General features: G+C 40.1%; 2 protein-coding genes across 8 annotated transcripts; one reads left to right on the top strand and one right to left on the bottom strand.

Annotated features, from left to right (window-relative positions):
* Positions 1 to 77: 77 nt before the first annotated feature.
* LOC115012867 (glycine-rich cell wall structural protein 2) lies at positions 78 to 10,012 on the bottom strand. Of its 7 annotated transcripts, XM_029438730.1 has the most exons (18): positions 9,985 to 10,012; positions 9,543 to 9,572; positions 9,213 to 9,257; positions 8,846 to 8,896; positions 5,228 to 5,290; positions 5,078 to 5,125; positions 4,832 to 4,852; positions 4,071 to 4,124; positions 3,624 to 3,662; positions 3,465 to 3,524; positions 3,101 to 3,145; positions 2,778 to 2,819; positions 2,529 to 2,588; positions 1,696 to 1,770; positions 1,333 to 1,365; positions 1,004 to 1,042; positions 556 to 612; positions 78 to 385 (listed from the first exon to the last, which is right to left on the bottom strand). In XM_029438730.1, the coding sequence occupies exons 1-18, from the start codon at positions 10,004 to 10,006 to the stop codon at positions 381 to 383; spliced, it is 789 nt and encodes a 262-aa protein (XP_029294590.1). In that variant the 5' UTR covers positions 10,007 to 10,012; the 3' UTR covers positions 78 to 380. The 7 variants fall into 7 exon arrangements, with proteins under 7 accessions (XP_029294590.1, XP_029294588.1, XP_029294589.1 ...); XM_029438728.1 differs by lacking the exon at positions 78 to 385 and having other exon boundaries at positions 409 to 612; XM_029438729.1 differs by lacking the exon at positions 78 to 385 and having other exon boundaries at positions 409 to 612; positions 3,110 to 3,145.
* An 11,942-nt stretch (positions 10,013 to 21,954) lies between these two features.
* On the top strand, positions 21,955 to 23,460 carry cox6a2 (cytochrome c oxidase subunit 6A2). Its single transcript, XM_029438012.1, has 4 exons — positions 21,955 to 22,103; positions 22,386 to 22,461; positions 22,978 to 23,120; positions 23,253 to 23,460. Exons 2-4 carry the CDS (start codon positions 22,386 to 22,388, stop codon positions 23,340 to 23,342), a joined length of 309 nt encoding a protein of 102 aa, XP_029293872.1. The 5' UTR covers positions 21,955 to 22,103; the 3' UTR covers positions 23,343 to 23,460.
* The last annotated feature ends 1,294 nt before the right edge of the window (positions 23,461 to 24,754 follow it).

Raw genomic sequence — 24,754 nt, 5'->3', positions numbered from 1 at the left:
CTGTGTACAATTGTTTTACTCACAGGCTTCTATTCAGCATAATTTGACATATAATTTATTGGATTAAAACAGTAAAATCATCGTTTTAATATTTATTTTCAAAACATTGAGGCACATTTCTTGCACTTAAACATTTATGTTCATCCATCACCACTTGTTTCAGTGTTAACAGAATAAGACAGGTGGGGCACAGCGTGTTTTTGACCAACAAGACAAACAGGTAACATATGCTCACTTAGAGACAAGAGGGGAAAATAAAGCAAAAGACAAAACAGACAACACAACAGGACAAAGTGGAGTAAAACACAAAGAGCTTACAAACACATTACACTGAACACATAATGGAAATGATCAACTTGAAGACTTCCAGGTCGTTTGAATTAGCCTGAGACAAAGAGGACAAGGGGGGGGGGGCAGAGAAGAATTTGATTGGTTGATGACAAACACATGACTGCAACACAACGTAAGCAGAGGTAATGAAATCACACAATCCCCCTTGGTGGAAGTTTTAACTAGACCTTCATGCACCAATTGTAAACATTTCGTCATTCTCACCTTTGTATCCATTTCCAAGGGCACCGTTCACTCTGCCATATTTTCCGGGTTGCTCTCCTATCAAAGGATCAAAGTTCAATGTTATAAATGCATTTAGAAGGAAATTGCAGCAGCAAGAAAGAGAGGTTTGAAAGTTCGGTAAAACCTTGCAAAAACAGGTTTGGACTTTTATTAAGAGGACTCAGCCAACTCACTATGCAGGCCCTACACCCTTGAGTGAAAAGTAATCCATAATGCATGCAGTTGTACTTTTGGTGTTACAGCAATTTAAGTAGAAGTTCATGTTCAGAGCATGTAAAAAAAGACAGAATACAGAGTTCGTTTTCCAAAAATAGCTTTGCTTTGTTTGTTTTACTCAGGGAAAAAAATGTTTCCAATAATATTAAGACAGCAGAATAATTAGATATGAAAGCTATTTTGTAGCACAGTCTGAGGGTTTCTTGCTTACCCAAGGCATCTTGAGTTGCTCCTAGTTGTGCGCCGTAACCTTATTAAACGCAAGCAAAGAAGTTACATTTTTAAAAACAGACAAAGTACATTTTTGATATGATTTTTGGACTTCAGGAGTTGCTGGAGAAATGTGCACAGCTAGAGTGTTTACTTAAAAATTAAAATCTCAATTATGCACGACATACCGATACTAAAAATACTTATTACTGTCATTCTCATGCAGCCACATCTGTTACTTGCAATGTGATGCACTGGTGTGAAAGAGGACACACAGTAGGGCCTTGTGCATGGGTGTGTGATTCTTTGGGTGAGTGCATGAACATTCACCTGTTTGCTGAACTCCATATCGTGCAGCGGCTCCTGAAACAACACAAAACATGTCGATATTGGACTTAAATAGGGGTAACAATGAAATGGAGACACAAACACACACAGCCTCATCGCATCTTATCTCCGATCACAAGACATACTGTATATCTGCTGTCTGTCCCATAATGCAAAGACAGAGACGGGAGAGAAACTAACTAACTATAACTTTGTGTTCTTAATTAGCATTATTAACCATTTTCTCTATTATCTGCTTTACTGAGGGTTTCGACCTCACTGGGACTCATCTGGTTAAATAAATAAAAACTAGCCAACACCTCGCTGCTACAGAAAAAAACATGTTTCCATCACACGCATTCTCACCGTATTTGTTGGCGGATTTGACACCTTCAGCCCCGAGGTTGAGCTGCTGGGCAGGATACGGGTAACTCCCATCACCTAATGGTGTGACAATTATATCCGTTAACTATTCAATTGTTCTGGTAGCTGCGATGTCGTGCGACACAATGAGAATGCAGTTTGTATTTCTTCGTTGGAGTTGATGAGGGCCCATATGTTGATTTTATTTTCATTATTGTTTGTACAGCTTTTTGAGGCCCTTAGTACGCGACTCAATAAACAGACGTGACTAAATGTCAGCTTGCAAATCTCAAAAATAAATGTAAATGTGTCATGCAAAGTGTGAATGAGGTGGACGCGAGAAAGCTAATCCGTACACCTTGGAGTTTATTATTATGCTTACACCATGGCCACCAAGTCAGTTTAACTTCAGAAGATTGAAACCACTCTCATGTCTGTGTGGTCAGTTAGCTTAGCTTAGCAAAAAGACTGGAAACAGACAGTACAGAGGGAAACGGCTAAATCTTCTGAAGCTCACAAATGAAGATGTCGTATTAATCTGTACAAAAACAATAATTTTACTATTTACAGGGAATTGTGTACTTAATATTTGCTGTAGAAATGTGTTGATCTTTTCATCCAAGCTCTCAGCATGTAAGCAAATAGACGCCAAAACGTCAAACTATTCCATTTAATTTAACTTTCCACGCCGACACCAGGCAGCCAATCAGAAATAAGTATTTTCTAAGGCCACTGTAGGCTTCTTATTACGTGCATACATTTCATATATTTTACTATGATGGGCACTGTAATACAAGTATACTCTTATTGAAGTGTGAAGGACATGCAACTCTTACCCTCCAGTCCCGTAGGAATCACTGGAGCATGACCATAAGGAACCTGAGCAGCTCCTCCTCCTGCAAGGAGAAAAAAAGATCAGCTGGACAAAGTACACATGTTTCTTCTCTCGTGTAACACTTTTACATGCTGTAAACCAGCTCCGTGCTATCCACTAGTTCAAGTCTGACTCATGCATGGAAAGCCACATTGACAGAAGCCTGACTAATAGTGTGACAGAAGGATGAGGTCATGTCAGCGCTGCTCACCATATTTGCCACCAGTTGAGTCGAGTCCCGCACCAAGTGCTCCTGAAAGAGGACACGGGAGGCTTCAGTGACAAAACCACAGGAAATATATTCATACAGAGCTCTTGTTGGGGAATTCAAGGAGCTTATTTCCTTCCAGCTTGATACATTTTCTAAAAAAAGTAATAGATTTTATTCTAAATTGTGTGAATTGGATTGTACATCCTTGGTGGAATCGTTCACACTTCAAGTTTAGTGTTTCCATGTGTTTATTTGTAAGTGTATGGCAGCCAGAGGAACACTCAGTGTTATCGCTGATGCTGCTCCATCCTTAAATCTCTTACCATACGCACCCTGGACTTGACCGGCATGGCCTCCTGCACCGAGGGCTGGAAAAATCAGGAAAGAAACCGTTAACATGCAGGTGAGTTACTGTTCATCCATTAACTGATTCACAGCTTTAAATTAAAGTACTATGTGAAAAGCATCTATATTAGCAGGAAGTCAGAAACCACCAGATTAAACTGCTCAGCTTCTTTAAATAAGAGACAATAGCTACACCCAGTGGATTAAATACAACACTGGACACGGGTGTTTCGTTGGCGGCCTCTTATTTTTTTAAGCTGTAAAACGTCACAGGTTAGTCTACGGGTTAGTGCCATCGCCTGTTGTGGGTTTAAGGAGGTTATAACGCCGCACAATTGTTACCTTGATGCTTCCCTGCTTTGTTCTCAGCACCATCAGCTAACTCTGAAGGGTAACCAAGGCCTGAAACATAGTTCTAATTAGCATTATAATGTTGTCTGTGAGCTAATGACTAATGAGTTGTCCTTAACTTCCCATCGTTTTTATTTAAATGACACTCACCAGCACCGTGACCATCGCCGTAACCATTCCCATAGCCTGCTGAGAGAAGGAGCTATATGTTAAAAACATTTAAAACTAATCATTTAATTTGAGAAAAGAAGTTTATATATTCAAGTCAGTGCCGTATTTGACATTTCTGACTGTACCCAGAAACAAAAAGGAAAGAAAATCTTCTGCATGCATGTGAAATACCAGAAGACAAAGACTTTGCACCAACATCTCAAAACAACACTAAACACAAAGGATCCTGAATATCATCACTCCTGTCAGCGAGGGCTTTGATGCAGATTCCCTCTGACACCAAACAGAATGAAGAGGGACGGCAGACAATCCACGTTTCAAGGATAAAGATTTGTTTTTTATATTGAAATTGTCTTCTATGTTATCTTCTGTAACAATTTGACAGGTAGAATTTGAACTTCTTGTTGCTGATGAGTTGCCACTTACCGTAGCCATTGCCTGCCATGGGACCGAGGTATCCTGTTGCTCCCTCACCATAGCCTGTAAGAACACACATTGAAAACATATTGTATGGGACATAGACTCTCGCTACTTCTGCATTTGTCTAAATTACATCAATATTTAACTTAGGACCGATTCTAACATGGAAAGCTATTACAAAAATACGGAAAATAAGAGGAAAAGTCATCCAAGGGAGTATAATCTGGGGAAGACTGAAGTGGTTTGTGAGTAATCTTTTGATTTTTAAAAACACTATCAATTATTCACCAGAAAGGAAAGGAAGATGCTAAAGCAGCTTCTCACGTGACCTTTAAATAAGGGTGAAGAAACACTCACAAGCAAATGATCGGTTTACAAGGCAAAGTAGGAGTAGCAGCTGACTTTCTGCTGCGTGAAACGTGATCTAATGTGCGTTCTCGGCTCCATTCAGAATCTGAACATGAAAATGCCTGATCCTCTCAAGTCTGTGTTTTTAGACAAGCTTCCACATTTGCATATTGTTATTAGATTGTGGCGGAGGCCCATAAGACGAACCGTTAAATTATCACACAGCCTCACCAGGTGACTTCCCTGCAACATTTAGGCAGGGGTGTCAAACTCAATCAAAGAGAGGGCCGAAATTAAAAACTGGGACTACATCCAGGCCCAAACAAGGTCGACATTTATAGAACAGGATAGACATATTGGATAATAATATTATTACGAGCCGGATATAATTGGCAATGTCTGATGAAGGGGATACCCACCCTGTCCAAGACCAGCAGCAGCTGAGATTTATTTGAGAGAGAGAGAGAGAGAGAGCGAGAGAGAGAGAGAGAGAGAGAGAGAGAGAGAGAGAGCGAGAGAGAGAGAGAGAGAGAGAGAGAGAGAGAGAGAGAGAGAGAGAGAGAGAGAGAGAGAGAGAGTTAGGAGTTAGGACATGGTGTAAAAGTAAAAATGAGAGCATGAACCCTAAATTATCACAAAGAAAATTAAAAGAAATGAAAATGTACCTCCCAGTTTGCCGGCTGCACCACCCAGATATGCTCCCTGTCCCACACCTGTAGGCAGTGCATGGGGATCCTTAACAACAGGTAATGTAAATCTACATACGCATCTCCATTAATAACTGTCTCCTGTGTTGCATCAGGGCTCAACATTACCTGCACCGTGGCCCCCTGCTCCCAGGCTTGCTCCCAGATAGTTTCCTGCTCCACCCATATAACCTGTGGAGGAAGTCAACACAAGCTCAGCAAAAAAACACTAGTGGCAACATTTATAGAGAAAAACACGAGTATTGATCGGTCAGAACTTCTCTGGGTTGAAAGTCAGGTTTAAAATAAAAATCAAGTTTTGAACACTTGATAAAACCGGGACATAATATCTCGCCTCATTCCCTTGTTTCCATATACAGAAGATACAGAGGCTGCTGTTACTGGAGTGTCAGACATGTGCCGCCGACAGCGGAACAAAAAACAAAACACACACACTAGACTTCAACATGTTTGCCAGGGTTTTATGTCTTTTTGCACACTGGACACTTTCCTGGACTGAATCCCAGAAAACCACAACACCAGATGCTAAATCTTCTTTCAGAGCCATTTATAAACGTCTTCTATGTGGGTCATACACTTATTTTACATATCGTCTTCTCCGTGTTTTTTATCTCCCTCTTTCCCTTTTCATCTATCTGTAAAGCACTTTGTAACCTCTTTTTAGAAAAGTGCGAATAAACAGAAAGAAGACAGAGATATTGTTGGAGGTATTAGTTCTGCTGCAAGAAACACAAAATGTATTCAATTTAATGACCCCAACAAACTTCAGCAGATGTTCCTTAGTATCTCTTTAGAAATAGTTTAACACGTGACAGCCATTATAAAATAAATAGTGTGATAAACCTCTTTGTCCAACAACTACATCAGCGATTAAGAGACCATCACCTGAATCAACCATAAGTAAATATGAGCTTTTAAATGCACACGCCAAGGTATTAGTGAATACTACAAAACAAAAGTACCAAGGACAATAGAAATGTGTGTTTCTGGCTCTGGGACATTGAGCTGGATCCAACCTTTTTAACGACAGAAGACTTTCCTAATTGTGTACGACTGTATACCAAACAGAAAATACACGTCATAGCAGATATGAAAGAGAGAATCATCACTACTTCAAACACTTCAAAGGTTCTCTTACAGCTGATTTAATCAGAAGCCACACCCATCCTGTTAACAAGAAGCATTCAGCTCCAGCTACTGGAACAAATGTCCTAAATGCACTGTACCTGCTTATTACTATATCCTAGAGACCACAACAATATTTGACTGGCTCAGTTATCAGTTCTGTGCCACTGATCACATTTTATAAACATCATCCGTACATTATATACTGGCCAACAACTATCAAACATCGAGCACAACAAATGGATGACTGCACGGATGGACTATAATGAGATAAAGGTTGTGCTTGTCACAGAGAAATATAGAAACAAATAAAAATGTAATTAAGCATTTGGATAACTGATAGAAAGTGTAGATCTCAAGAATGCACAAAAAGACATTATGGTGGTGTATAAAGACAAAGCTTTGCTCTTACTTGTTGCCTGGTCATTCCTCCCAGTCTGTCCTGGGATACCGAGAGATTTTGACTGTGTGGCATCATGTTCAGCAAGGGAAAGGTGTTTGGATTTCTGACCATCAGCAGTAAAGCCTTTAGTTTCCTGCCCTTCTATTGAGGTGATGCCTAAACTTTGACTTCCACCTGGGATCACTGGTCTATAACCACCCCGTCCTTGTGCTTGAAGATTTAGAGAACTGTGACTATAATTATCTACAGCAACAGTTCCACGGATTCTAGGCCCATTGTTGTCTTTAGCCACAAGCCCAACACCCTGCCCGTCTGCTACAGCAGATACATGGCCTCTGTTTCCCTGCCCTTGTGGAAGAGAGAATATACTGCCTCTGCCATCCTGAGTTTGTAAAAGAGGCCTTTGTAAGTTTCTCTCTCCTTGTGCTTGTGGAGCTGCTCGTCCAAGATGTTTGCTGTCCTTACCAACATGAGCCTGGAGACCTAAACCTCGAGTCTTCTGTGTTTCTGAACCCAAGAGCTCATGGTGATTGATTCCTAGCATATCTAACACATCCCGAGTGGATCCACAGTTTGGGTTTTGTTGATTTTGTTGGTTAGGTGAATCATAGTCTCTCGCACTCTGTACCTGAGAGGAAGCAGCTTCCAGAAGTCTGATTTTGTCTTCATCAAGAGGTAGTTGCGGTCTTACACCTCCAGCGGCCAGTGTGGCTCTGTGGCTTGCTGCACTCCTTCTTTCTAAGAGCGTAGGATCATAACGTTCTCCACCTTGTGCTTGTGAAACACCCAGACCAAGATGTTTACTCTGTTTATCAAGGGGTGTCAGAGGTCCAAGACTTGAAGACTTCACTAGATGATCAAGGCTTCCATGTGGCAGTGCATGAGGGCTAAAGCCAGTGCCCATGTTGGGCATTTCAGGTCCAAGAGTTCTGTCTCCATACGGGGAACCAAGTGCTCTGCTCTTTTCTCTCTTCAGATCTTGAACAGCTCGGCCCAGATTGGCCATCTGAGGTCCACCCAAATCTGCTCCAGTCACACCTGGCAGAGAAATATCATCATGCATTCACGACGTCTTGGTGGTTCAGAGACAACAGTGTTTCTTTGAGGGTCAACAGCACACTGCAGTGGCCAGTGGCAAAACTATTGACTGTTCTGTATTTCAATTGATGTGTGTGTCAGAGCATTCAATGCAATACAACACATCATCCAATCGGTACTCAAATGGAGTTAATTCGAGACCAAACAGAGACGAGATAAAAATCCATTATGGCCTGAAGTTAGTCCAGTTTCAAAGGACAGAATCATCATCACCATAATTCAGAACTGAGACAACACACAACTGAAGCCACACTTTGGAAAGACACGTATAGTGCTTCTCATTGAGACAGAGCAATGACATCAACACATGACAACAAAGTGTTGCCACCCCAAATTGTTGAAATGCCATAAAACGCATCAGTGTTACAGCACAAGACAATGACACCACCTGACTCATCAGTGTGTGAAAAAGACAACTGACAAACAAAGTTTAGTAAAACACTGACGGAGCACGAAAGCAGAAACCTACAGTACACAGCTAAAGTTTTAAAAGTTTCACTCAGACCTTTCTGGAAACTAGACATTTGCATGCGTTCTATAACACAAATACTGTGAAGCAGAAGCAGAACTGTGACCAGAATAAGGTAATATATTCTGTAAATGTCATGGCTCACAGTAACTTGATATGCCCCCAAGAATTAAGTGTGTGAATAATTTGTTTTTGTGCCCAAATAAATCAAATAAGTGAGAAATTCTAGTTCTAGCAAAATACAGCTTTCACAATATCAGAGTGTCACTTTAATCAAGTTGTTAGTGTGTATATAGTTTGTATAACCTATATGTCAGCTAAACCACAGCACTAAGTACTCCATAGACATCAACTCTCATTAACTTAATAAGAGCGGGGAACTCATGCAACATGCAACACTGATAGACAAACACAGTCAAACATCAGCCCTGTGCACACAACATAAAACAGCTGATGATAATAGTACAGTAGATAAGTTTGATTTCATGCAAACAAAAGCCAGCATGAACTCGACCTCAGTGAATCACAAGACACCTATTTCACAGAGGTTACAGACAAATGCAACACAGAACAAAGACAGACACAGACCAACAAACACAAACGCCACAGGTTGCTGTGGGGAAGATTTTACCAGGTTTTTGTTTCTTAGCCTTCTGTCCAGTAGGGTACCCAAGTCCAATTCCTAATGATAGCAAATCAAGGTTATAATAGTGTTGAATTTTCAATTATGCTTCATTTTATTTATTTATTTTCGTGCATTTGCTTTTAGTTTTTCCGTTCAACAGGGCAAAGGCTTATATTAAAGAAAACATGTTGGCCATGGTTTTGCAAGACTCTTCTCTGCATTCTGATAAACCTGATTGTATCCATAGCTGAGAGCATAAGTGCGTGTTTGTGGCAGGAGCGATGGGTACATAAGAAAATACCCTCCAGCATTAAATCTGAGCAGAACGGGAGAAGTAATGGGTTGTGTTGGTAAAACCTGATTCTTCACTTACCTGGTCGGGCTCCAGGATATCCATAGCCTGCTAAAGCACCATATCCTAGCAAGAAAACAAAAAGCTAAGTTCAGAGGACGTAGAGTAAATCTGTGACTCTGACAAGCACTCTGAGTACATCACTAGTGCCCTGGGTGTTTCTCTGTTTTACAAGAACGGATCATTTATTTGCTGAGATGCAATCTTCCCCTTATATCATGTTCACAGACATTGACAGAGTGCCACTTAGTAGAGATTCATCAAACAAGCAAGCAGAGAGTGCAATCCCCTGTGTCTACTCTCATTTGGGAAAACAATGTAAGGAAATCATGGAACCATAAAAGGACTTACCTGGCAGAGTGCCAAGGCCGGCGCCATAAACTGGAAGATCACAAAAACACAGAGTTTTATTTACAGAGATTTCTACGGGTGAAACTTTTTACATAAGACTCTTCAACATTGCCTTCTTACTTTTCCCTGAGACATTACACAGACTGCTTCAGTGCAATGCCTATAAATAATTACAATAAACCTTTGTCAGGTTTGAATAAAGGTGATGCCACACAAACAGGAAGACTTGCATAAGTATATGAATGCCTCTTTAAGAAGAAACAACATTTGTTACATAAGTTTGATACGTCTCACTCAGCACATTTCATATATCAGATTTTACTTCAGCCTCGACAGTTTTCTGCCAGAATTTGCATCCAGCACCGACAAGAATACATCTGCTGGGGCTGAATATCATTTATGATTTATCAATATGTATATACATTTTATACGTCAGTCTTACCACGTTTCCCTCCCTGGCCCATACCCAGTCCATTTGTAAGTCCGGTCCCCAGTCCCATTCCAGTGCCCAGAGCTGCACCTGCAGTCACAAGAAAGGAATGTAAAATATGTGCAATATTTACAATAAACTAGTTTCATTATCTATATAGTAAAAACAAGTAGGCTGTGAGAGTTTGATAAGTGTTTGTATTAATGTACCATAAGCTCCATGGGCTCCATATCCACCTTGCTTCAGGCCTGCTCTACCTCCTAACCCAAGGGATCTGTAACCTCCTGTGAAGACAATCAAAAGAACATATTTAACATTTGAACACAGAGTCTGCCAAAAAAAGTAAACTTTAGATACACAGATTGTGTCTCTGCATCCGGACTGAAGACATTATAGAAAGATTTGTTCTTAAGACAACTTACCAAGACCAAGCTGAGCCCCTGCATGACGGCCAACTAAGATTTAAAAAAAGAAAAAATAGAAATGTAGTCATCTGAAGTGTAAGCAATATAAGGCAATGCTGTGTGCAGAAAGTAGAACATACTTCCAGTCTTCATTGCTTTGGTGCCATATCGGCTCCCCAGTGCACCGAGGGCACCTGCAACTGAGAAAGTACCAAAAAAAACACTTTATACGCATTAAATGTCTGTTGGCTGTGTAGAAGTCCTGCGATGACGCAAACAAATCTACATTTACTTTATTCTCCTGACTGACGTGTACAAATCTAAAGACTTCCACAGCTAACAATGCACTTAATCCACACATTTACCAGTGAAGGTGCTAATCTTAAACCATTCGTTTTTAAATAAAGTATATATCCACTTTAGTCAATAGGGAATTATTTGGTGTAACAGTAACGTTGATGGTTGATGCATGCTAAGAAAATGACTGACCTCCAGGTCTTACTCCAATGCCGACACCTGCCAACAAACACAGACACAAAAATGAGAGACGGATAAATTACTTGATCAAATTTCCCATTTTAAGACCATTTTTATTTTCTTCTTGATGTTTCCAAGAGTTGTTAATATCATGACACCTTGGTCTACGGCTACAAATCATGTTAGCAATTATTCACTCAAAACAGACCTTCAAACTTGTCTAGTTGACCTTCAAAAACTACTGTTAAAGTTGTTTCAAAGTATTTAAAACACACATAACTTGCATGCTTGGAGAGGTTAAAAACGTTGTGACTTACCTCTGGCTGGCAGCATTCTCCCCCAGGACACACGTTGAGGTCTAACCCCTTTGAAAATAAAAAGCACAATAACGTTGTTGTATATAACGTATAATTATTGGGACTTTGTGCTTTAAATGTTCAAAAAAGAGCAAGAAATATTATGTGAAATTATTATATATGGCATGCAGTAGCTAATATACAATAGTCCAAAATACCTGTTTGATTAATAAAATATTAATTAATGAAATAGAAAGTATATAAAGTACAAATACATGTTTAGAGCATCGGCTGCACGTAAATAATGATAAGAATGCGTATGATGAATGCACTGTGAACTAAACTGAACATTGTGGAAATAAATTAACTGGTATAAATAGGGTTATGTTTAAGGGATTCAATAGTTTTCTACATTGAGTGTCAATAATAAAACATTTTGGATTATTTCCATGCATTTACCTTTACCTCCTTGAACACTATATATCCGCAATAAGGTAAGTACTTTGAGAGACATATAGATGACAATACTTCAAACAACTGAGTATTACAAATGCCACCATAGTGTCTCATGAATACTGCCACCTGACCTGGCAACCAACAGGGGACGAGAGAGGAACAGATAACCATTGATGGAAACAGAGGATGAGATGAACTGGAGCGACTGTGTGGAGTCCGTTTGTTCATCTCACGATTGGTCGTCACATTTTACACCTGCCTCTGTCACCTTTTCATCGCATCCTTTGATTCAAAGAAATCAGATAATATAAACCGCAGTGACTCACTTGATGGTGGAGTCCACGTACTCCTGTAGGTTTTTACTCTACCGCACTCTCACAGACATGATATCTAACAAGTGAGTGAGAGTCACTGGAGATACAGCAGAGCTTTCAAGGTGAAATGCTTTTGATATGTAGACTATTTGATGAAGTGACAACAACTGCCACACTACGGCAATGCACATTTACCAAAACGTTTGTCCACGAATAACCACACTGTGCTTTACATATGGGGATAAGTCAAAAGTGTTAATCTTTTTTGTTTAACTTCATAATATTTAAGTTTAAAAGCAAAATTATCTTTTTTTTAACATGATGATTAGATACGACCAATAAGCTAAATTAAATATTATTACACAAAAAGGTAAATAGTATCCCTGACCATCTGAAAACTCAACTTTAAGTGATTATATATATAATATGTGTAACATGAGGCCAATAGAGTGGTTAATGTGCTGATATGGTGTTCAAGACAAGCGGAGAAATAATCAAATTCTGTTAAAATAATAATCTCTAGTTCAACAAAAACTAAAGAAAAGTGTTTATCAAACTGTGATCTTAGGATACAACCAGAGTTCTGTCTTTACATATGAAATCCCATGTTTTTCTTACCGCCTTGCAGAGTTTTCTGAGCCAACCAGAGAACCAGCGAAGTCTGTAGCAGAGCTCGAAACAGCATGATGGAGGAGATCGGGCACTGGCAGAGAGCAGAGAGACCAACTGACGGACAGATGAACGGATGAACGGATGAACGGATGGATACTTAAAGTACGACTACCTCTGATGCCCTTATATATTCTCTTTGACACACTCCCACTGCCCAGTCCTGCCCTCTGCACACACACTGGTCTGATTGGGCAAAGCCAAAGGCCCATTTTGGTTCATTTCCATTAACTGAGAATTCACACACACACACACACACACACACACACACACACACACACACACACACACACACACACACACACACACACACACACACACACACACACACACACACACACACACACACTATTTGGTTTATTGTAGCATCATTGACATTTTTTTACTGGGTGAGGAAATACACGACAAAAAGAACAAAGCAACTCGGTTCAAAAAGGATTTTTTTTTTGCTGTGAAGACGGTGCTAAAGAGCAAACACCCACAAGTCTGTCTGACTTTTCTGCCACTTACTGCACTGTTAACAGGCTTTCCATACACAGAGTCAAGGATCCAGGATTAAACTCTATATTTGCCCCATACACAAGTAATATATCTGGCAAAATGCGTGCTCCAAAGATTGTGTGAAAAGCCTAGTGAGGAAAAAAAGGATTATAAAAAAAGAAATGTAAGAATAAAACTTTTTAGGGAAATACAAATATGCAATGTGCATATCAGAGCAAAGGATTTGATGTGGACAATGTGCTAGGAAAGACAGAAGATGCAAATCAGGTGGACAGAGTTCACTTTGGCTTTAGGAAAGAAGCTTTTTCTTTGTCTCTCTGTGTTGCGCTTGTGGCTACGGAAGCTGGTAGTCTGTCGCTTCATAATCTTACAAGCGCTGGTTCTGCACATTCGGCTGTATAAATCCAGCACAGTGGGGAGTAGTGTTGATCCGATGGTATGCTCTGCTGAGTGGACCACTCTCTTTAAGGCTCTATGATAATGACTTCTACTCTTCCTGCAGTTATTTATGGCCAGACTGTTAGAAGTTGTTCAACATTAGGGCCGTGTATTGGCAAGAATCTGACGATACGCATCATGACACGGGGATTACGATTCAGTACATTGTGTTACTGTAAGCAACACAATAAACACTGCCCTTCCCCAATAACAAACCTGTGCAAAATGAAAATGAAGAATTAATTTTCTTTCTTTTCTGTAGAAAATGTGGTTTTGACAGATGTGTTGAAGACAACCCTCCTCCAAACAAACTCGCCTGCGTCAAAGACGATGGAGTAAACATTACACCTCCTATAAACAAGAAGGGGAAACCAATGAGACAAAGCAAACAGAGTATGTTAAAGTAGTTTAAATATCCTGGCAAAATTTAGAAATTGCATAGTAAACATTACATCATTGTTGGGTGCGTAAAAAAAACTGGTAAAAAAATAAACACAATTAAAACCTCAATTAAAACACCATTTTCATGGAGTTTCCATAGTTTTCTACAGAAGAGCATTATAATCTCACTTAAAACAGGCTGTCAGCTGTCATTGAGAAACATAATGTGTAACTACAGTCTGTTGAGACTGTGTACAAGAAGCATGAGCCCATGGTGGCATCAACACGAAGCTTCAGGATCATCCTCATATCCTATAATGTGGGAGGTCCTCAGCCGGATCCTAATCTAATGTTTAAGTTTATGTCTTACCCTCAGGCACGGCAGCGCTCAATGCACACGTCTGACTGAAAAACCACATATGATGGTTATGCTTTGAAAGATGCCAGTTGTTTTTCTGCCACCTGAGGAAAACTAAAGTCACACACGTGCAGACCACCACATCGTCTTCTCTGGTGGTACTGAACATAAGACAATAACAGAACCCACGTCTGACTCATGACTCGCTCACCTATGATTCACCTCTAAACATTTATCCGTCTGCATGTTCGAGAGGTGCCTGTTACAAAATGAAATCGGATCCATAAGGAGAGTATCAATTTTTCAAGATGTCAAAGCTTTAAAGAAATAAAGAGCTGATTGTTGTCAGAGGGGGTGCAGACTGTGTTGGGTCATTTACCCAGAGAATAGTATTCGAACAGGCGGTACAGTGTCTGTGGAGACACATCTGGATGGTAGTTTCACTGTGGTCTGTCATATTAGAAACACAGTGAGCCCCAATATATACATACAAATTACATTCTGTGTGTGTTCGTGTGCTGTCCTTATATGTCCTTATGTGTCCTTTAAGGTCGGACGAGCAGAACATAATAAGTCTTCAGTAAGGAGAGTTGGGTCTTGATCTTTACAACAGGCTGGTAGACACAGGATTATGTTTAGGTACGTCAGATATACAAAACAGGATTAAAAGAAATTGTTTGCTTTCACCTCTCCCTTTACGGGACTGGTGCAACGAGCTGCCCAGTTCAAAACCGTGGTTATGCAGTGATATATTTCAGGAGCTTCTTCTCGCTCAGAAGCCATCCTTACCATAACACTACTTTAGAAGCAATGAAATTCAGCCGGCGGCTGACTTTACCACAGTTTTACAAGCGTGTCGGAGAACTATATGTAAATGTAAAAGCGTGAAAAGCCCTCTCTAGAGTCGGTGCTTTATATTGATTCTCCTGACCCCCCTGTCAGTGAGTGGAGTTAAGTGCATAGGCCTGGAGAGTATTACTCCAAACTTTTTTAATATCTAATGAAAATGTAATATTGGAAGGTAAAAGGATTGTACCAAGCATTGGATTACACTTTTAGACATCAGAAAAGTTGTGCAGAATGTAATTTGAAACATTCGGGGTTTCTTCTTATTTAGCTAAATAATTTTTTTCACGTCTGAGAAATATATCAGTACAGGATCATTGTATATTCTAAGGTCGGTTTATGCAAATTGTAAGTTAAGTACTGGGGCCACCAAGTGGAGGATTGTGGTCCCTGTTGTAACTTTGTTCTGCTGCTATTCTGTAAGATTTCGTTGTGATGCGAGCTTCCAATAGAAAACCCAGTGTGTATCAAGAAAAGCCAGATTTAACAGCTCAATACAACTCACCAGTTGCGGTTGCAGTACAGTTGTGTTTATCAGTGGTTTTATGCTCTTCTTCTTCTTCTTCTTCCAGCTCCTAAGCTAGTGGGCCACCTCCACGGGGCTTAATATTAGTGTTCAGCTCCATGTAGCGTACACACATTAGGGGAGGAACACAAAGACCTACAGAGTGATGGTGCTGGCTCACTCTTCACGCAGGTGTTTCAGTTAAACCTGCATCTGGCTGAGCAGCTTTTGTTCTCAGAGAAGAGGACAAAAGAAAAAGATGTTGGTTTTGAAGATCAGCAAATTAACTAAATCAAGGAGTCTGTGATGAAGAGGGACTTCACCCTCATTCAAAATAACATCTCAGCCAGAATTTAGATTAGTTTTTTTGGTCAAAGGAAGTCATTTAAATTCTCTTCCTGGTTGATATGTGTCTCTTTGAGTGATATTTTAGATGAAGGCCAGGGGCCCCCTGACTGTGCCAGGTAGACCTGTTCATTAATCCATGAACAACAGTAAAGTTGGCAGCTGGAAAACCAAATCAATGAGCTGAATGAGGCTATATAAATCTGTCGAGCTTTGAGGAACTGCAGAGATAATGTGAAAAATATTGATTATAGCCTTAACTGCCTTCTGATTGCCATCATTAATGCACAGCCAGCAGCGGTACTGTGCATTTCCACTGGAGTGTTGAATTGAAAATTCAAAAACACCTTGAGGTAGTCATATAAAACTTGTCAGCGGTACTTAAGCAAAGTGTCCGGCTTACTTGTTGTGTTAAACTGTGAGCAAACATCCACACTTCAGATTATAAGACATTGAACCCTGCTTCCACACGCTCTGTCTGCACGGGACCTGCTGATGTGATGGACAGTGTATGGAAGTTTCCACTGAGAGTAATGTCGGCCCTCTCATGGCTTCAAATCCCGTGCTGTCTCAGTCTGACTGGAACCATACTGATGGTGGATTCTGACTGCTTATGGTTTGTTTGAATGTCTGCATCCAGAGTAACCATACAGGCAGGTGCCAATCTCACTCACTCACAATTAGAGACATCATTCCAGTGTATACTTTCCATTTTTGCACTTCAAGAATTAACAGTAAGTACTTATAGCAGGAAGTCACAATAGTTTATAGCATTAAAAACAAAATTCTGCTTATGTTTGTATTTTCAAAAATGCATCAAACTTCCTGAAATGGTACATGAAGAGCAGAAAAAAGTTTCTGTCCAAAAGCGGTATAACTTCAATAAAGAACTGCAAGCTGCTCTGACGTGAACGCAGGAATATGGTAGCCAAGTGTCCAGAAAAGAGAGAGCTACACAGATTTACAAGGCAAAGACGGGACAGACTGTTCCAAACGGCTGCTTTCACCTCTGTCCAACATCACACACACTTACTGCATTGCACACAATCCACAGCTGTCTTTCTCTTGGCATGAAATATAAACAGACAGGGGTTGTGTGCGTGGGATGTTGTGGAGGGTAAACTCGTCTGAACTCTTCTCTTCTCATTTGCATAATTGAAATCCTTAATGCTGTAAATTAAGTTCTTTTAAACTGATGGGGGCTCACCTGATGGAGTGGTTGGCCCGTCATTTGCGGCATGTTATGCAGTCTATCTGCGTCTAACGAATAAAGGCAAAATGCCCCAAAGAAATTAGTGAGGAAAAATAATCTGTCATACCTTTACACATCATTATGTGTGTCTGTCTGTCCACTTTGCTGTGTTGAGTCTACAGTGTTTCCTCCGGCTGCCGTGTATAAACTGTCATTCATCAGGTTCAGGTAGAAGACCTGGTTCATTCTGCATGTGGCTGTCCATCATCTTGGCAACAAAAAAAGCTGCTGTGTTCAGAACTGGAGATAAAATGTGCTCAAGAGGAAACTTTCATCCCTGCTGACATGAGTGTTATGAGGAGTGGAAGTAAAAGAAATAATGGGAAACTATATGTCATCAATGTAAGAAAAATGTTTGTAATCAACTGAGTGAATGATAAAACAACAACAAATTAATAAAAACATTTATGTGTATGCTAGAGGCTCTATAGTCACCAAAGGATTCGTCCTCTGGGGACCATGAATGTCAAAATTACAAAACCTTAATCTGTTATTTTCATAATTGATTAATCTACAGATTATTTTCTCGATTAATTGTTTGTTCCATAAAATGTCAGAAAAGTGAAAACTGTCCAAAGTAAAGAAAAAGTCCAAGGTATGTCTTTAAATGTCTTGTTTTCTCAGTCCAAAACCCCAAAGATATTTAATTTAATATGATATAAAACAATGAAAAGCAGGAAATCTCCACATTTGAGAGGAAACAAGGTTGAAAATGTCTTAATAATCAAAATAAGTGCCGACTGTCGATGGACTAATCGATTAGTCGACTAATCGTCGCAGCTCTACAATCCGTCCTGCAGTTGTTGAGATATTTCAGTTTGAATCAAAGTAGTAGACCAACTGACCGCCCAACTATTACTAGGTTTGGAAACTTTTGTACAAGTCAATGGTCATTTCTAATGAAATACTTGTTTATAGATACAAGATCAAGTTAGCGTCCACCTTATATAGACTTTGCATGTATATGCAGGCAATGGAGCTGCAATCTTAATAAAATGTCTGCAGGGTGTCTGCAGGGTGTCTACCTGCGAGTAGCCTGCATGTCTGTGCACAGAGTCTTCAAGCTGACGCGGTGTTTAACCTCTGCCCACAATAACACAAGTGCGAGACGTTCAGACTGGCTGACTTCACTGCTGGCTCTGGTTGTTGTTTGCACTGCAGCCTGAAGCCGCCTAGACAGAGACCACAAAGGCTTTACTAATATCGTGAAAATCAAGAATTACCACTCGGGATGGAAGAAGTACTTAAGTAAAAGTAGAAATACCATAATCTAAAAATACTCCATTACAAAGAGCAACTAATGCAGAATGGCTCCTTTCATACAGCCTATTATATTATTGTTTTTATCACCAAATAATACATGTAAGAGCAATTTAATGTTGTAGTTCATCAATGTTTGAATACTTTAAAAACTACTGGGTAGATCAGTACTGGATAACTAAAGCCACCAGATAAATGTATTGGAGTAATAAGTACAATATGTACCTCTAATGGAGGAGAAATAAGAAGTAGCATAAAATAGAAATACTCAATTTAAGTAAAAGTATGTCAAAATTGTATTTAAGTGAAGTACTTGAGTAAGTGTACTTACCCAACGTGTACTTAGCCAACTATAGGCCGATATCTAATCTTCCCTTTCTCGCTAAAATCCTTGAGAAAGCAGTCGCAAAACAGTTGTGTGACTTTTTACATAATAATAGTTTATTTGAGGTTTTTCAATCTGGATTTAGAGTTCATCATAGCACAGAGACGGCACTGGTGAAAGTTACCAATGACCTTCTATTGGCTTCAGACAAAGGACTCGTCTCTGTTCTTGTCTTGTTAGACCTCAGTGCTGCTTTCGACACTGTTGATCATGACATTCTACTACAGAGACTGGAACATTGTGTTGGCATAAGAGGAACCGCACTAAGCTGGTTCAAGTCCTATTTATCTGAGCGATCTCAATTTGTACTTGTTAACGATAAATCCTCCATGACAGCCAAAGTCAGTCTCGGAGTTCCGCAGGGTTCTGTACTTGGACCGATTCTATTCACCTTATATATGCTTCCTTTGGGCAATATTATAAGGAACCACTCTATAAACTTTCATTGTTATGCGGATGATACCCAATTATATCTATCAATTAAACCAGATGAAACCAATCAATTGGCTAAACTTCAAGCATGCCTTAAGGACATAAAAACTTGGATGTCTAGCAACTTTTTGATGTTAAACACAGACAAAACTGAAGTTATTATACTTGGCCCTAAACGCCTCCGAAACGCATTTTCTAATGACATAGAAGCTCTGGATGGCATTAACTTGGCCTCCAGCACCACTGTAAGGAATCTTGGCGTCATCTTTGATCAAGATCTGTCGTTTAACTCCCACATAAAACAAATCTCAAGGACTGCCTTCTTTCATCTACGTAACATTGCAAAAATAAGACACATCCTGTCTCAAAATGATGCAGAAAAACTAGTCCATGCATTTGTTACTTCAAGGCTGGATTACTGCAACTCATTGTTATCAGGTTGTCCAAAAAAGTCGGTTAAGACTCTTCAGTTGATCCAAAATGCAGCGGCACGTGTATTGACTAGAACAAGGAAATGGGATCATATTACTCCTGTATTAGCTGCTCTGCACTGGCTCCCGGTAAAATACAGAATAGAATTCAAAATCCTTCTCCTGACTTACAAATCAATTAAAGGTCAGGCTCCAGCATATCTTAAAGATCTCATAGTACCTTATAAACCAACTAGAGCATTACGCTCCCAGACTGCAGGGTTACTTGTGGTTCCTAGAGTCTCTAAGAGTACAATGGGAGCCAGAGCCTTCAGCTATCAAGCTCCTCTCCAGTGGAACCAGCTTCCAGTTTGTGTTCGGGAGGCAGACACACTCTCCACATTTAAGAGTAGGCTAAAGACTTTCCTTTTTGATAAAGCTTATAGTTAGGGCTGGCTCAGGTTTGCCCTGGATCAGCCCCTAGTTATGCTGCTATAGGCTTAGACTGCCGGGGGACACCTCCCTGCTCTCTTCCTTCTCTCCCTCTCTCTTCTTCTCCCTCTCTTCTTCTCCCTCTCTATCTGTATGCATTTATGTAAATATATGTTACTAACTCACCATCCGGGGTATCATCCCCGGAGTGTCTGTCTCTCATGTGGCAGGTTGCCACTGATAAAGTTTACGTCAGGATCATGAATCGTGACAGCGCCTGCTGACCTGGTCCTGCTGGACACCGGGAAGCCTTATTGACATTTTCCTGGATTCATCCAAACTTTCTATTTCTTTTTTTTTTTTCCAACACAACATAATTTCTGTCAAATGTTGTATTTGTACTATGTTGTTTATCCTGTACACACGACATCTATTGCACGTCTGTCCGTCCTGGGAGAGGGATCCCTCCTCAGTTGCTCTCCCTGAGGTTTCTTCCATTTTTTCCCCTTTAATTTTGGGGTTTCTTTTAGGAAGTTTTTCCTTGTGCGATGCGAGGGTCTAAGGACAGAGGATGTTGTAACCTGTACAGTCTGTAAAGCACACTGAGACAAATGTATAATTTGTGATATTGGGCTATACAAATAAATTTGATTTGATTTGATTTGATTTACGTTACATTCTACCGCTGATGATAATAGTATAAAGAGTATGAAGTCCTACTTTTGCCAAACCATAAATGTTACTTTTTATATCTCATTAAATTAGGTTGACCCTTTAAAGTTTAAGATTAACTTTACTTTTTCAAATGTAATACTACTCAACATACAGGGGACTGTGCAGGTCAATCAGATATAATCCAAATGTATGACACTATTTTCTTTTTTAAAGGTTATACGGGGTCACTTCAGTAGTCGAAACTTGTGAACCCTAACCAAGAGGAGGGAACCTTCCTGCAGAGTGAGTCTGTGTTACACAAATAACCAGAGGAGTCTGAAGGAGCGTTTACACACAGCAACACTACCCCATCTGGTGGACAGTCCATCTTAAGATAAACTAATTATTAAAAAACAAAAAGGATAAGTACACTCTCTTTTACATAAGGTCACAAGTCTAATTACCAAAACAAATCTCTCCAACACTTAAGGCTGAGAGGACCAGACTGAATGTGTACACACTCCATGCTTGTTCAATTTGTATGATTAAATATCTTATATGCACACTTGTCAAGCTTTTCCTGTTCCCACTGATCTGCCGTAGCTAATGCACGTGAAACACTTAGTTTATAAGGATTTATATTTAAGTTTTAATTTGTGTTGTTTAGTCACATCTATGTGTACCAAAAAAACAATAATAATAATTCACATTATCACCTTTGCTCGGGGGCAGCAGTGTAAATGCACAGGCTGCTTTGAGAAAGTAAATAGATACATATATTCTAATTTTATAATGATTAGGGATTAATATGCGCCTCAGTGGCTTCAATATTTCACTTCAGGATATCAGAGTTCATCTAATATCGAGGCAAGACGGACCAAAAAGGACGTATAATAATAGATTAATAAATGTAAATAAACTGGAGATTATTCTGCACCTGTGCTCCACCACTGAGCCACAGCTGCTTGTAGGGACTGCTCTCTAACTGAAACCAAAAATCAAAGCTGACACCCTGATAAGATTCTCCATTAATGAGGATAAATCAGCCCTCTGCTCTTCTTTCAGTCTTTGCAACACAGGTCGAATGTCCTGCGCAGCACCCACACACCTCCTCCCCTACCCTCTTCGTCACATATCAGCCAGCCTTTGCACTTACCCAAATATAAACTAAGTTTCTTGGCGAACGCACAGATAGGGAGGAGTCTGACACACTGAGTTCAGTTTAGGACAGACTGAAGGACAAATAAGTAGGAACCAAAGAAAACAACACAAGGAAGGTGTTCGTCAGAAAAACAAGAGGACAATATTGAAGAACAGTAAGTGTTTGACAGATTCTCTTGTATTTTAACAGAGTTTCCACCACTCTTCATGCACAGCAACACTAGCAGGCCCAGCATACGCTACCTGCTGCTGTTTGTTTGTAAGGGCCATGACACATTTCTTATTATTTCTGCAAATTGCTTATATATGAGAAATGGCTGTGTAGAGGTTCTCTAGTTGTTGTCAACATTGCTCTGTTGTGTGTTGTGGCTCAGTGTAAAGTTATTAAAAATAAATAGAAGAATAAACTTGGGTAACGTTTTTCCCCACCTCTACAGATGTCTGTGTCTCCAGCTGCCTTGGCTGCTCGACGGGTGCTCGCTGCTGCGTCACACTCCAGCCATGAAGGAGGAGGTCAGTGTGACTTTACTCTCTCATACCAAACACAACCAAAACCAGTAGTGGAGAGTAACTAAGTAAATGTACTCGGTTACTGTACATAAGTACAACTTTGAGGTACTTGTACTCTACACAAGTTTTCAATTTTCTGCTACTTTATACTTCTACTCCACTGCATCTCAGAGGGAAATATTTTACATTACATTTATCCAAGGACCCCCAAACTGGTGTAGCGTGGTGCAGGGACCCCCTACTGTATATATTGTATAGAAGAGGCTTGAAGAGGTCCGTGCAGCAAAGCCTCCATTCAGAGCTTCTGCATGCAAGTCACAAACAGTTGGTGCCTTTTGTTGAACATTAAACTGAAATGTCTGCAGAGCTGGCAGCCGTCCCGCACATTCATGCTCCTTGGCAAATGATCAGGAATTATATTTCATTATTGATATGGACTCAGTCGTCAGCTGCTGTGATGTTATGTTTTCATTGCTCCATGCCTTATTCAGTGCTTCAGTCATACACTGTTTTCCACAGCGAGGACCTGGAAGATACTGAGCTTTGTTTTGGCCTTTCCCGGTGTTGCTGTCTGCATGGCCAACGCCTACATGAAGATGCAGTCGAGCTCGCATGATCAGCCAGAATTTGTGCCATATCCTCATCTGCGTGTTCGCACTAAGGTGAGTCTCAAACAGCCCGCCTGCGCCATGATTTACATAACACCACCCCTCCGCAAATAAAGAAATGGCAAGGGATGAATATCATTGGTTTTTCGTCTGGTTGTTGACTTTACTTTATGTGTCTCCTTCTAGAAATTCCCCTGGGGCGATGGAAACCACTCTCTGTTCCACAACCCTCACTACAACGCTCTGCCCGATGGCTTCGAGAAATCCCATCACTGAGAGGATCAGTCACATTTCTCAGTTGCTTTTTGCTGCTTATTTAAAACTCAAGTCTGCAGTGTACTTGGCTTAAATGCCTCGCACACAGACAGGAATAAAATCATTACAGCGAGTGCCATTTCTTTTGTTTGATTCAGAGTAGTGCTCAATTTAAATCAACCCTCGAGACTTAAATCAAAAAGGGATTTTACATCTCCTTATCTAGACTATGGTTCTATTACTTCAAGTGTGACAGCAGGATGCACTGCCATCTCTTAGTGTCTTTGTATATACTAACGCTAGGGGTCGGTAAAGTCGGAATTGTTCAAATCCTGCATCTACAGGTTTTAAAAGATTAAAAGAAGAAGAATATTCAAAATTTTTCTTTTTGGAAAGAAATCACATGAAAAGATCAAAAGCATACAGCTCATTCCTCAGTGCCGTAGCTCCATTGTTAACTATTAAACACATCAAGGAGCCACATCATCCCACATACATCGTCCTGCCGCTAGAGCATAAAATATGTAGTATTCCACAGCTGAAAATAGTCCCATTGTAGATAAAAACTACAATGCCCAACTGTATTATTTGGCCCTTTTCTGAAAAATCTAAATGTATGTAAATGACTCATTTAAAAGATTTACATCTTCAATAGGAATCACTGGACTTGAGTCTTAGCGCCACAAACAAGAGGGCAGCTGCAAAGTATTAAGAGACGGACGAACACTTGGGTGGTTTTGGCCAAAACGTTTCTTAAGGCGTCTCCAGTTTTGGTCTTTCATGCCTCGGACTTATCCTTTAAAATGCTGACATTTCGTAGCATTAGCAGTGTTTCCTCTAGATCAGGGGTGTCAAACATGCAGCCCCGCGGGATGACTTTGCAAAGTGTAAAAATTAGTTGTTTTGATCATAAAGTAAAATACTCGGGATCCATCGATCCAGACACCTGTGATGAAATGTTTTGTGCCTTTGCAGACACACTGTGATCTGTAAGTTGAAATGCACACGTGTAAATGATAAACTGAGGCATAATATTGTTGAAATTGCACCTTTTTTTCTTAAGAATTGTTCATAATATTTTGTAAGAAGATAGTTCATTAAATTTGAACATTTTCATAATGTACATTTTTTGCACTAAAACGAAGGGGAACGTTTGGAGTTATTTATAAGTTATTGTGCTGTGATTTTTACTGGTCCGGCACACTTGAGATCAAATTGGCCTTTATGTGGCCCCTGAACTAAATGAGTTTGACACCCCTGCTCTAGATTGACTGCCTTGGGGGTGGGGGGTGGGCTTGTCTTAAAGATTACTTGGTTGAGGTCACTGCATCTCCTGACACCAAAGTTGAATTTTAGCCTGCATGCCCGTTTTTTCAGCGTAACATTGTTGAAACACAGCAGCCAGTATCGGTAGCGAGAGCTGGGGGCCGACT

The sequence above is a fragment of the Cottoperca gobio genome, chromosome 8, assembly GCF_900634415.1.
Source record: "Cottoperca gobio chromosome 8, fCotGob3.1, whole genome shotgun sequence".
NCBI lineage: Eukaryota > Metazoa > Chordata > Actinopteri > Perciformes > Bovichtidae > Cottoperca > Cottoperca gobio.
This window is presented reverse-complemented; position numbering and strand designations above follow the sequence as displayed.